The sequence below is a fragment of the Hypanus sabinus genome, chromosome 8 (genome assembly GCF_030144855.1).
Source record: "Hypanus sabinus isolate sHypSab1 chromosome 8, sHypSab1.hap1, whole genome shotgun sequence".
In the NCBI taxonomy this organism is placed as follows: Eukaryota; Metazoa; Chordata; class Chondrichthyes; order Myliobatiformes; family Dasyatidae; genus Hypanus; species Hypanus sabinus.
In genome coordinates, this window is record NC_082713.1 from 733,936 (window position 1) to 746,875 (window position 12,940).

Consider the following 12,940-nt stretch of genomic DNA (forward strand, 5'->3'; position numbering starts at 1 on the left):
TCCTTACCTCCTTTCTTTCTCTCATGGTCCACACTCCTCTCCTGTTGAATTAATTCTTCTCCAGCTCTTACTTTTTCTCTCTATCACCTCCCAACTTCTTACTTCATCTTCCTCCCCCACCCAACTGCCTGAAACAATCACCTTCTAGCTTGTCCTCCTTTCCTTCCCCCCCACCCCCTTATTTGTCTTCCTTTCCAATCCTGATGAACTGTCTCAGCTCAAAAGTCGACCATTTATTCATTTCTATAGATGTGCCTGACCTTCAGCACTTTCCTCCAGGAATCTGCTGAGTTCCTTGGTAGGGCAAATGCAAGGAGGCAGCACACTATTTTAAGGGCAAGATCCTTAACAGTGTTGCTGAGCAGAGAGATCTTGGGATCCAAGTTCTTAGCTCCTTGAAAGTGGCTACACCGGTTCAGGTCTTGTGGAATGCATTGAGTTCCAAAGTTAGGAGGTTTTGTTGCAACTTTAAAAAACTCTGGTTAGGCCACATCTGGAGTATTGCATACAGTTCTGGTCCCCCCACTATAGGAAGGATGTTGAGACTTTGGAGAGGGTGCAGAAGAGGTTCACCAGGATGTTGACTGGTTTAGAGGGCATGTGCTATAATGAGAGGCTGGATAAACAGGTTGTTTTCTCTGGAGCATTGGAGGCTGAGGGGAAATCTGCTAAGTTCCTCCAGCATTTTCTCTGGACTTTAGCCAGAAGGTTTACAAGATTATGAGAGGCATAGCTAGAGTGGACAGAAAGCATCTGTTTCCCAGGGTTAAAATATCTAATACCAGAGAGTGGTGGACACCTGGAATGCACTGCCTGGTATGGTGGTAGAGGCAAATACATTAGAGTCCTGCCAAAAGGTCTCGGCCCAAAATGTCGACTGTACCTGACCTTCTGAGATCCTCCCGCATTTTATGTGTGTTTGGATTTCCAACATCTGCAGATTCTCTCTTGTTTGAGAGAGGCTTTTAAGAGACGTTAGGATGTAAGGAAGGTGGAAGGATATGGACACGGTGTAGGTAGGGGGGGGATTAGTGTTTGGGTGTTTTGCTTTTTTGTTGGTTTGTGGGCAGATGCCTGTGTCCATTTTGTGTATGTTGCTCTAGATTTACAGCATCTGCAGAATGTCAGATTATTTTATCTGACTCATTTTCCTTTTTCCCTTCAGCATAATTACACTAATAAAGAATGTCTCTTAGACCACAGAAGGAGCAGCAAATGAAAGTGAATTGAAGTATTTATACATGATTGGCTAAAGTCCAAAGATGCTGGAGGAACTTAGCAGGCCAGGCAGCATCTGTGGAACAGAGTACAGTCGATGTTTCGGGCTGAGACCAAGACTGGCCCGAAACATTGACTGTACTTTTTTCCATAGATGCTGACTGGCCTGCTGAGTTCCTCCAGCATTTTTGTGTGTTGGCTGGATTTCCTGCATCTGCAGATTTTCTCTTCATGGCTGAAGTCCAGATCTCTTGGTTCTAACTAATGATCGCAAATTTAACTTTTGGAAGCCAATGTCCTTTCCTTTATTCACATAGTCACATGTAGTGTTGAACCCAGCGTTCACTTCATAACAAATGGTGTGTGCACACTCGTGCGTGTACGTGCTTGTCTACATGTATGTGCCTGCACGTGGCATGTGTGTGCAGGTGCCTGTCTACATGTCTGCAGTTGTTATGATGCAACGATTAATTGTCACTTTCCCCCCTCTCTGTCCTACAGCAATGCTTCTCACCTTCCCTGCAGATTTTTGTCAGCAGTAATGGACTCCCTCCAAGTCCGAACCCCAGCCCAACACGCAGATTTGCCACGTAAGTGTCATCTGAATGGAAGGGTTACAAGTAATACTTTAAATTTTATCAGTTTTAGTTTTGGCTAAAAGTAAGCAGTGTTTTAATGTTCACAGGGCAGCTTCAGAACATATTCCTCAGCTGTCGTTATTCTGATATAGCCAAGTGAACTGTGCATTTCAGAACAACTGGCAGCATTCTGGATAAAGGGAATAATTAACCCTGTTGATAAACACACCTCTGCTTCATTGCTGCTTATGTTAACATGAGGAATAGGGTAGAGGTGGAGTTAATACAGAGATAACCTTCAGCACTCCTCTGGGTAATGTTAAGTTATAGAATGCCTTGTTAATTTCAACTTGGACAACTCTAAGTTGCTGTTTTCTAGATTGGATGATGAAACTAAGTAGGTTTCAATAGGTACATTTAATGTCCGAGAAATGTATACAATATACATCCTGAAATTTTTTCTTTGCTGACATCCACGAAAACAGAGGAGTGCCCCAAAAAATGAATGACAATTAAAACATTAGAGCTCCAAGGCCCCCCACTCCACCAGCAAAAAAGGATCAACACCCTTCACTGAGCATTCAAGCGTGCAACAATGAATAGACTTGCAGTACCCCAAAACTACTCATTCACCCAATAGTATGTCGAATTACTCTGTGTCTCTCCTCTCCCTCTCCCTCTCCCACTCCCACTCCCGAATCAACACGTTCCCAGAGCCACGAAATCCCGGAACCCTGAAAGCATGCTCATCTAACAGGCCGTGTCCTTGGGATATCAAAAAGCAGCCAGTCATAAGACCCTGAGAGCAGATTCCATTCCCGCTAAGAACTGAAGTAAGAGTGTAACTCCAGGTCAGGGTCTTCAAAAGAACCATCTTCACGCAGAAAAGGAAAAAAAGTGAGATCAAAAATAGAAATAAAGCTGAAGATGAGAAGTAGTGTAGTAGATGGGAGAATCTGGTCTAGAACAGATCCAAAAACCATTAACGCTCGTCGCACAGGTTAATATAGTTGTCAAACAGCAAACCACATATTTTGTGCGATATTCCAAACTGTAACGTGGAGCTGGCTTCTGCTGCGACAGGGAATGCGGGCACTGGGAAAGTGCAGAACAGATGTACAGGGATTGTAGAAAAGAGAATTGTTGACAATGACCTAGGAGAAAATGATGAAGATGGTGAAGATTTTTTCCCAGGATGTAAGTATCAAATACTAGAGAACAAATCTTTAAGGTGAGACAGAGAAAGTTTGAAGAAAATTTCTGCAGTAACTTGTTTTCAAACAGAATGGTAAACACCTGTAACAACTATTTGTCAGGAAGCAGATATGATAGCATCGTTCAAGAAACATTTAGACGCATCCACAGTCAGGGTGTTGAAGGAGAAAGACCATATGTAGGCAGATATGCAACTAAACTAACATCATGATTGGTACCAGTGTCATGGCCAAAGGGTCTGTTCCTGTGCTGTAATGTTCCATGTTTAAGTCAGAAAAGGGAAGAGTCAGATATGGACCATGTTCAAGTGAAAAGGGGGTGGGTCATCAATATAATGGTGAAGAAAGTGAATGGAGGAGCAATAAAAGCAATACTATTCCACTTACCCTGCAGAGCAACAGGTAGAGTTTGGAGCCACACAAGTTGCACTTCGGCTTTTCTGAAAGTGAATAGAGTTCAAGGTGAAGGTGAACTGGTGTGGACTTTGCTCAAACAAGTGAAGGGTGTTAGTATATTGAAAGAAGTGGTGAGGAAGGGCATGAAAAAGGCCTGAAACAAAAAGCCGCTTTGAATTCTCCCACGTTGTTAACTGTAAATTGTGTTGATGAGGGAGCTATGTGTATGTCGTCTACATGGGCTTAGAGTCAGAAATATGCAGCACAAAACATTGTCTACATCAACCACTGTGCCTCTCACTACTAATCCCATTTGCCTTTCAACCTGTATCATTCCAAAACATTCCTACCCAATTATCTAACCAAGTGTAATTCTAGCTGCCTTTACCACCACACTGTCTGAAAAATTTGCCCTTCAAATCTCCTTTATATTTCTCCCCTCTCCTTAAACCTGTCCTCTAGTGATTCCCCTTTCTGGAAAAAGACTCTGACTTTCTGTCTTGCCTCTGCCTCTATAATTTTATAAACCTCTAAGTTCACCCCTCCATTGCAATGAAAATAAACCCAGACTCTCCATTCCAGGCAACGTCCTGGTTGAACCCTTCTGCACGTCTGAGCTCTGCCACATCCAAAATCTACATGCATTTCTGAAAGAGTGATAAAAATCCATGTGGAATAGACTGAGGCTAGTGGAACTGATGACAGTGACAGGATGTTGAATAAAGGCAGAGGATCGGTAACAGATTTTCCCAGGATCAATGCCATATCCATGCTTTTTTCTGATAAATACCAACTCATATATACTCAATTAGTATATATATAATACTCATTTTCTATATGGGTGTCACATGGGATATGCTATAATTGCCAATGTCTTATTTCCAATAATAGTAACAGGGAAAAGATTGTTGATGCACTGTTGTGTGAAACATTCTGAATGACTGCCTCACTACGACATGATCTATTTCCTTTGGGACAGGCTGACCGTGGTAAAAGTGCTCTTGGTCCAATGTGTCTGAGCTGTCTGAAGCTACACTCCACAGAACAGCACAGGAACTGGCCCTTCAGCCCATAATGTCTGTGCTAAGCACAATGTCAAATTAAACTAATGCTATCTGCCTGCACGTGGTCTACCTATTTATGCCTCTTATGATTTACTTTACCTATCAGGTCATCGCCTCAGTCTCTGACGCTGCCAAACAAACAATCTAACTTGGTCCAACCTCTCCTTAGAGCGAATGCTTTCTAATCCAAACAACATCCTGGTGAATCTCTTCTCTACCCTCTCCTAATCCTCCACATCCTTCCTATAATGGGGCTACCAGAACAGCTTACAATGGCCTGACTAAAGTTTTGTACAGCTGTTGTTCCCACTCAGCTTGTTCTTTTCTCCTCTTCTGAATTGTCCCTCCATTTTGAATTATTTTGCCCTGACTTGCATTAATTTTCATTTATTATTTCAGATAGTTTCCTATGTGACTGTTCCTTCATTCAGTTTCCTGTCATTTGCAAAAGTTGAAATGATGAAATGTCCATATCACAGTCCTAACCCTCTGAAATCCTTGTGAACACTGTTGTCTGTCACCTTGCAATCTAGAAAACTATTTGCCCATCCTATCATTTTGCTAACATTGCTTCTTTAATACACATTTTCATTTTGTTTCAGATTATTACAGAGAAATGAGTTCAAGATTCAGGAAGTTATGTTGCAGCTTTATAAAACAACTTGTGCTGCATCTGCAGTATTGCTTACACTTCCGGTTCTCTCATTATAGGAAGCGCGTGAAGGCTTTAGAAAGGGTTCAGAAGAGGTTTACCAGAGTGTTTCCTGGATTAGAAGGCATGTGCTCTAACAATAGGTTGGACAAATTTGGGTTGTTTTCTTGGAAAAGTGAAGGCTGTGGAAAGGTTTGACAGTGGTGTGTAAGGTTATGAAAGGCATAGATAGAGTTTACAGACTATCTATTTTCCAGGGTCAAAATATATAATAACAAAGGGAATGCATTTCAGGTGAGAGGGGCTAAGTTCAAAGGAGATACATAGGGCAAGTTTTTTTTTACCAAGAGTGGTGGGTGCCTGGAATACACTCCCTGGGGTGGGTGATAGAACATACCCCAGGTGGGTGTACAGCACAGTACCAGCCCTTTGGCCCACAATGTTGTGCCGACCCTTAAACCCTGCCTCCCATATATCCCCCCCCCCCACCTTAAATTCCTCCATATACCTGTCTAGTAGTCTCTTAAATTTCACTAGTGTATCTGCCTCCACCACTGACTCGGGCAGTGCCTTCAGCGCACCGTAATAAAAAAAACACAGAGAAAGCTGCACTAGACTGTAGACCTATACTGGACTGCATAAAGTGCACAAAAACAATGCAGGCATTGCAATAAATAATGAACAGGACAGTAGGGCAAGGTGTTAGTACAGGCTTCGGGTATTGAGGAGTCTGATAGCTTGGGGGAGAAAACTGTTACATAGTCTGGAGAGGAAGTAATGGGGGACAAGGGATTGGTGGATGAACTGAATAAGTATTTTGCATCAGTCTTCACTGTGGAAGACACTAGCACCATGGTGGAAGTTCCAGCTGTTAGGGGTCATGAAGTGTGTGAAGTTACCGTTACTAGGGAGAAGGCTCTTGGGAAACTAAAAGGGTCTGAGGATAGATAAGTCACCTGGACCAGTTGGTGTACACCCCGGGGTTCTGAAGGAGGGGGCTGACAAGATTGTGGAGATATTAGAAATGATCTTTCAAGAATCACTAGATTCTGGAATGATTATGGAAGACTGGAAAATTGTAAATATCACTCTACTCTTCAAACAGGGAGGGAAATAGAGAAAGGTAATGATATAGGGCAGTTAGACTGACCTCAGCGGTAGATTATTAAGGATGAGATCTCAGGGTACTTGGAGATGCATTATGAAGTAGGCTGTAGTTAACATGGTTTCGTCAAGGGAAGATCTTGCCTGACAAATCTGTTGGAATTCTTTGAAGAAATAACAAGCAGGATAGACAGGAGAATTGGTTGATGTTGTGTACTTGGATTTTCCAAAGGCCTTTGACAGGGCTTCAAGCTGATGGTATAACAGTAAAGATTTTGGCATGGGCAAGGCATTGGCTGATTGGAGGGAGGCAAAGAGTGGGAATTAAGGAACCCTTTTCTGGTTGGCTGCCAGTGACTGGTGACATTTCACAGTGGTCTGTCTTGGGACCACAGTGTCAATATGCCAATGATTTGCATTATAGAATTGATGGCTTTGTTGCAAAGTTTGTGGATGATATGATAGTTGAAGAGCATGTAGTTTTTAGGAAAAGGCTTAGAAAGACTTAGATTAAAAGAATGGGCAAAGAAGTGGCAGATGGAATACAGTGTTGGGAAGTAAATGGTCAAGCACTTTGGCAGAAAGAACAAAAGGAAGATTATTTTCCAAATAGAGAGAAAATTCAAAAATCTGAGGCGCAAAGGAATTTGGGGTCCTTGTGCATGATTTTCCTAAAGGTTAATAGAACATAAGACAGAGGAGCAGAATTAGGCCATTTGGCCTATCAAGTTTGCTCGCCATTCAGTCATGGCTGATCCTTTTCCCTGCTTCTGAAGCCCACACTTCGGCCTTTAGCCTGTAACCTTTGATGCCGTGTCCAATGAAGAACCTATCAATTTCTGTCTTAAATGCACCCAAAGACCTAGCCTCTACAGCTGTGGTAACAAATTCCAAAATTCATCACCCTCTGGCTGAAGAAATTTCTCCACATCTCTGTTTCAAATGGATGGCCCTCTATCCTGAGGCTGTGCTCTCTTGTCCAAGACTCACCCGCAGTGGGAAATATCCTTTCCACGTCTACACTTTCTAGGCCTATCAACACTTTAAAGGTTTCAATGAGATCTCCTCTCATCCTTTTAAATTCCAGTGAGTAGAGTCCCAAGGCTAACATGCGTTCGTTTCATTACCAGAATCATACTTGTGAACATCCTTTCCAGTGCCAGCACATCTTTTCTTAGATGAGGAGCCCAAAACTGTTCACAATACTCAAGGTGAGGCCTCACCAGTACCTTATAAAGCCTCAGCGTCACATCTCTACTCCTGTATTCAATGCCTCTTGAAATGAATGCTAACATTGCATTTGCCTTCTTCCTCACCGACTCAACCTGCAAGTTAACCTTTAGGATGTTCTGCACAAGGACTCCCAAGTTCTTTTGCATCTCCATTTTTTGGATTTTCTCCCCCTTTGGAAAATAGTCTGCACATTTATATTTACTACCAAACTGCATGACCATGTATTTTCCAACATTGTATTTCATTTGCCACTTTCTTGCCCATTCTCCTAATCTGTCTAAGTCCTTCTGCATTCCTACCTGTTTCCACAACACTACCTGCCCCTCCACCAATCTTAGTATCCTCTGCAAACTTGGCAACAGCAGGATCTATTCCAATCATCTGAATTATTGAAGCTGTCCCAGCAGTACCCCTGTCAACCAGAAAAGGATCCTTTTATTCCCTTTCACTGCCTCCTACCAGCCAGTCCTCTAACCAAGTTAGTAACTTTCCTGTAATAGCATGGGGTTTTAACTTGGCAAGCAGCCTCATGTGTGGCACCTTGTCAAAGGCCTTTTGAGAGCCCAAATCTACAACTTCCACTGGATCCCCTTTATCTATCCTACTTGTAATCTCCTCAAAGAAACATAGAAAACCTACAGCACAACACAGGCCCTTCAGCACAAATTTGTGCCGAACACGTCCCTAGCTCAGAAATTACTAGGGTTACCCATAGCCCTCTATTTTTCTAAGCTCCATGTACCTATCCAAAAGACTCTTAAAAGACCCTATTGTATCCGCCTCCACCACTGTTGCTGGCAGCCCATTCCACATAGTCACCACTCTCTGCATAATAATCTTACCCCTGACATCTTCTCTGTACCTGCTCCCAACTACCTTAAACCTGTGCCCTCTTGTGGCAGCTATTTCAGCCCTAGGGAAAAAGCTTCTGACTATCCACACGATCAATGCCTGTCATTGAAGAATTCCAACAGGTCCAAAGATTTTTGAAAGATCATTACTAATACCTCCAAAATCTTTATCATTACTTCTTTCAGAGCCCCAAGGTGCAGTTCATCTGGTCTGGGTGACTTATGTTTCCTTAGGTCTTTCAGCTTTTTGAGCACCTTACAAGGAGTAGCAACTGCACTCACTTCCTCTTCCCTCGCACCTTTCAACATCTGATACACTGCTAGTGTCTTCCACAGTGAAGACTGATGGCACAATACTTATTCAGTTCACCTTCCATCTCCTTGTCCCCTGTTATTATTTCTCCGGGCTCATTTTCTAGTGGTCCTATATCCACTCTCTTCTTTGTTTTTTAGATACTTGAAAAAGCTGTTACTATGCACTTTGATATTGTTTGCTAGTTTGCTTTCATATTTCATCTTTTCCTTCCTAAGGATTATTATAGTTGATTTCTGTAGGTTTTTAAAAGTTTCCCAATCCTCCATCTTCCCACTAATTTTTGGTTTGTTGTATGCCTTCCCTTTTGCTTTTGCATTAGCTTTGACTTCCCTTTTGCTATTTGAGTATTTTTTCATTTTTGGAATACATCTATCTGGTACCTTCCTCATTTTTCCCATAAATGCACACCATTGCTGCTCTGCTGTCATCCCTGCCAGCATCTCCGTCCAATTTACTTTGGCCAACTCCTCTCTCATACCACTGTAATTTCCCTTACTCCACTGAAATACTGCTATATCAGACTTTATTTTCTCCCTATCAATTTCAAGTTGTACACAATCATATTGTGATAATTGGTTCCTAAGGGTTCTTTAAGCTTCCAGTTCATTACATGACACCCAATCCAGTATAGCTGATCCCCTTCTTGGGTCAATGACAAACTGCTGTAAAAAGCCAACTCATAGGCATTCAACAAGCTCACTCTCTTGAGATCCATTACCAACCCTTTTTTCCCCAATCGACCTGCGTGTTAAAATTTCCCATGACTATCATAACATTGCCCTTTTGACACGCCTTTCTGTTTCCTGTTGTAATCTGTGGTCCACATTCCAGCCACTGTTGGGAGGCTTGTATAAAACTGCCAACAGGGTTTTGCAGTTTTTTTAACCCAACGCACAAGGATTCAACATCTTCCTGTCCTATGTCACATCTTTCTACAGATTTGATACGATTCTTCAGTGGTAGAGTCATGCCTCCCCCTTTGCCTACCTTCCTATCTCTCCGATATAACATGTAACCTTGGACATTCAGCTGCTAACTACAAACATCCTTCAACCACAATTTAGTGATGGCCACTACATCCTACCCAACAATCTGTAAAAGTGCAACAAGATCATCCACCTTATTTCTAATACTTCATGGATTGAGATAAAACACTTTGAATACTGTATTTGCTACCCTTTTTGATTCTGCATCCTTAATACACTGATACTCACCCTTTTGGCTGCTATTTTGTTCTATCATCTGCCTTCCTGAAACTCTGACTACACGCTATCTTTGCTTTTTTTTTTAACCATCCCTCCTACTCAGAGTCCTTCCACTCTGGTTTCCACCCCCTGCTGAATTATTTAAACCTACCCCAACAGCTTTAACAAACCTGCCCTTGAGAATATTGGTCCCCTTTGAGTTCAGGTACAACCTGTCATTTACGTATAGGTCATACCTCCCCCAAAAGAGATCCCAATGATCCAAGAACCTGAAGCCCTGCCCCCTGCACCAGCTTCTCAACCATGCATTTATCTTCCAAATCATCCTGTTTCCACCCTCACTGGCATGTGGCACAGGTAGCAATCAAAAAAGAAGGTCCTGCTTCTCAGCTTTCTGCCTAGGTCTCTACTCTCTTAGGACCTCTTTGCTTTTCTTTTCTATGTCATTGGTACCAATCTGCACCAAGATGTCCGTCTGCTCTCCCTCCCCCTCCAGAATATTTTGGATATGATCCGAGATGTACCTGACCCTGACAGCTGGGTAGGAAACATACCGTCTGGGTGTCCCGTTTGCATCCACAGGATTTGCTGGTTGAGTCTGAGTGAGGAAGGCAAATGCATTGTTAGCATTCATTTCAAGAGAACTGAAGTATAAATGTGAGGCGGTAATGTTGAGGCTTTATGAGGCCTCACTTGGAGTATTGTGAGCTGTTTTGGGCCCTTCATCTCAGAAAGGATGTGCTGAAACTGGAGAGGGTTCAAAGGTGGTTCATAAAAATGATTCCAGGATTAAATGGCTTATCATATGAAGAGCGTTTGATGGCTCTGGTATTCAGAAGAATGAAGGGTGACCTTATTGAACCCTTTTGAGTGGTGAAAGACCTTAACAGAGTGGATGTGGAGAGGATGTTTCCTATGGTGGGAGAATGTAAGACTGGAGGACACAGCCTCAGAGTAGAGAGGCGTCTTTTTGAAACGAAGATGAATTTCTTTAGCCACAGAGTGGTGAATCTGTGGAATTCATTGCCACAGGAAGCTGTGGAGGCCAAGACTTTATGTATATTTAAGGCAGAGGTTGATAGTTTCTTGAATGGTCTGGGCATGCAGTGATTACGGGGAGAAAGTAGGAAATTGGGGCTGAGAGGAAAACTGGATCAGCCATGATGAAATGGCAATGCGAACTCAATAGGCCAAATGGCCTAATTTGGGTCCTATATCTTAATCTTGTGGTATTCCATGTGGTCCAAAGATCAAGTGTATTCCACTTGGGCCCAAATGTCAGATGTATTCCATGCAGACCGGACAGAATTCCTGTTCCACATGAGTGCAGGTCAATGGGACTAAGCAGAGTAATATTTCAGCATGGTCTAGATGGGCTGAAGGGCTTGATTCTGTAGTATTCTATGTCTGTTAATGTGGCTTTCCATTACGAGGCATAAAAGAATTGAGTTTAATCCTCAAAAGTGCTAATGATGTTGCTACAAGTTTCCGTGTCAGTGAATCTCAATTGGTCCGCTCCTCTGTTCTCATAAGGGCATTGAACTTGTACCTTGTGATGTTCATGACAGCATAGGTCCCAACACAAGGCTTCAACCCCAGTCTTGACAACATGGGTGCTCACACAGGTTTTCAACCCCAATCTGAACAACATAGGTCCCAACACAGGGCCTTAAACCCAATCTGAAAAGCATAGGTCCCAACACAGGGCCTCAACCCCAATCTTGACAACATGGGTACTCACACAGGTTTTCAACCCCAATCTGAACAGCATGGGTGCTCACATGTGGTTGCTCCCGTTGCACTCAAATCCATCATCATGAAGTGTTTTGAGAGGCTCGTCATGAGGAACATCAAGACCCTGCTGCCCCCCTCACTGGACCCCCTGCAGTTCGTGTACCATCCCAACCTTTCAACAGACGACGCCATTGCCATCACCCTCCACCTGGCCCTAACCCACCTGGACAATAAAGACACATACGTTCGAATGCTGTTCATAGACTTCAGTTCAGCATTCAACATGATCATTCCTCAGAAACTGATTGGAAAGCTGAGCCTACTGGGCCTGAACACTTCCCTCTGCAACTGGATACTTGACTTCCTGACTGGGAGACCTCAGTCATTCCGGATCGGAAGCAGCATCTCCAACACCATCACACTGAGCACGGTGGCCCCCCAGGGCTGTGTGCTCAGTCCACTGCTGTTCACTCTGCTGACCCACAACTACGCTGCAACACACAGCTCGAAACACATCATCAAGTTTGCCGATGACATGTCCGTGGTGGGTCTCATCAGCAAGAACAATGAGTCAGCATACAGAGAGGAGGTGCAGTGGCTAATGGACTGGTGCAGAGCCAACAACCTGTCTCTGAATGTGAGCAAAACAAAAGAGATGGTTATTGACTTCAGGAGGGCATTGAGCAACCACTCTCCACTGAACATCGATGCCCTCGGTAGAGATTGTTAAGAGCACCAAATATCTTGGTGTTCACCTGGTAGAGAATCTCACCTGGACTCTCAATACCAACTCCATAGCAAACAAAGCCCAGCAGCGTTTCTACTTTCTGCGAAGGGTGAGGGAAATCCATTTTCCACCCCCCATCCTCACCACATTCTACAGAGGTTGTATTGAGAGCATCCTGAGCAGCTGCATCACTGCCTGGTTTGGAAATTACACCATCTCGGATTGCAAGACCCTGCAGCGGATAGTGAGGCCAGTTGAGAAGATCATCGGGGTCTCTCTTCCCGCCATTACAGACATTTACACCAGACACTGCATCTGTAAAGCAAACAGCATTATGAAGGACCCCATGCACCCCTCATACAAACTCTTCTCCCTCCTGCCATCTGGGAAAAGGCACCGAAGCATTCATGCTCTCACAACCAGACTATGTAACCGTTTCTTCCCTCAAGCCATCAGACTCCTCAATACCCAGAGTCTAGACTGACACCAACTTACTGCCATCTACTGTGCCTATTGTCTTGTTTATTATTTATTGTAATGCTTGCACTGTTTTTTGCACTTTATGCAGTCCTGGGTAGATCTGTAGTCTAGTGTAGTTTTTTGTGTTATTTTACATAGTTGAGTGTAGTTTTTGTATTGTTTCATGTA

The 12,940-nt window shown here is 43.2% G+C and overlaps 1 protein-coding gene across 2 annotated transcripts in view; it reads left to right on the top strand.

The window, feature by feature from the left end:
- Window positions 1-12,940, top strand: part of pabir2 (PABIR family member 2) — a 141,454-nt gene that overhangs the window by 104,415 nt on the left and 24,099 nt on the right. For both annotated transcript variants that reach the window (XM_059976651.1, XM_059976649.1), the window contains exon 7: window positions 1,720-1,808. In XM_059976651.1, coding sequence (XP_059832634.1) covers window positions 1,720-1,808 — 89 coding nt within the window. The remainder of the gene's footprint in view (window positions 1-1,719; window positions 1,809-12,940) is intronic.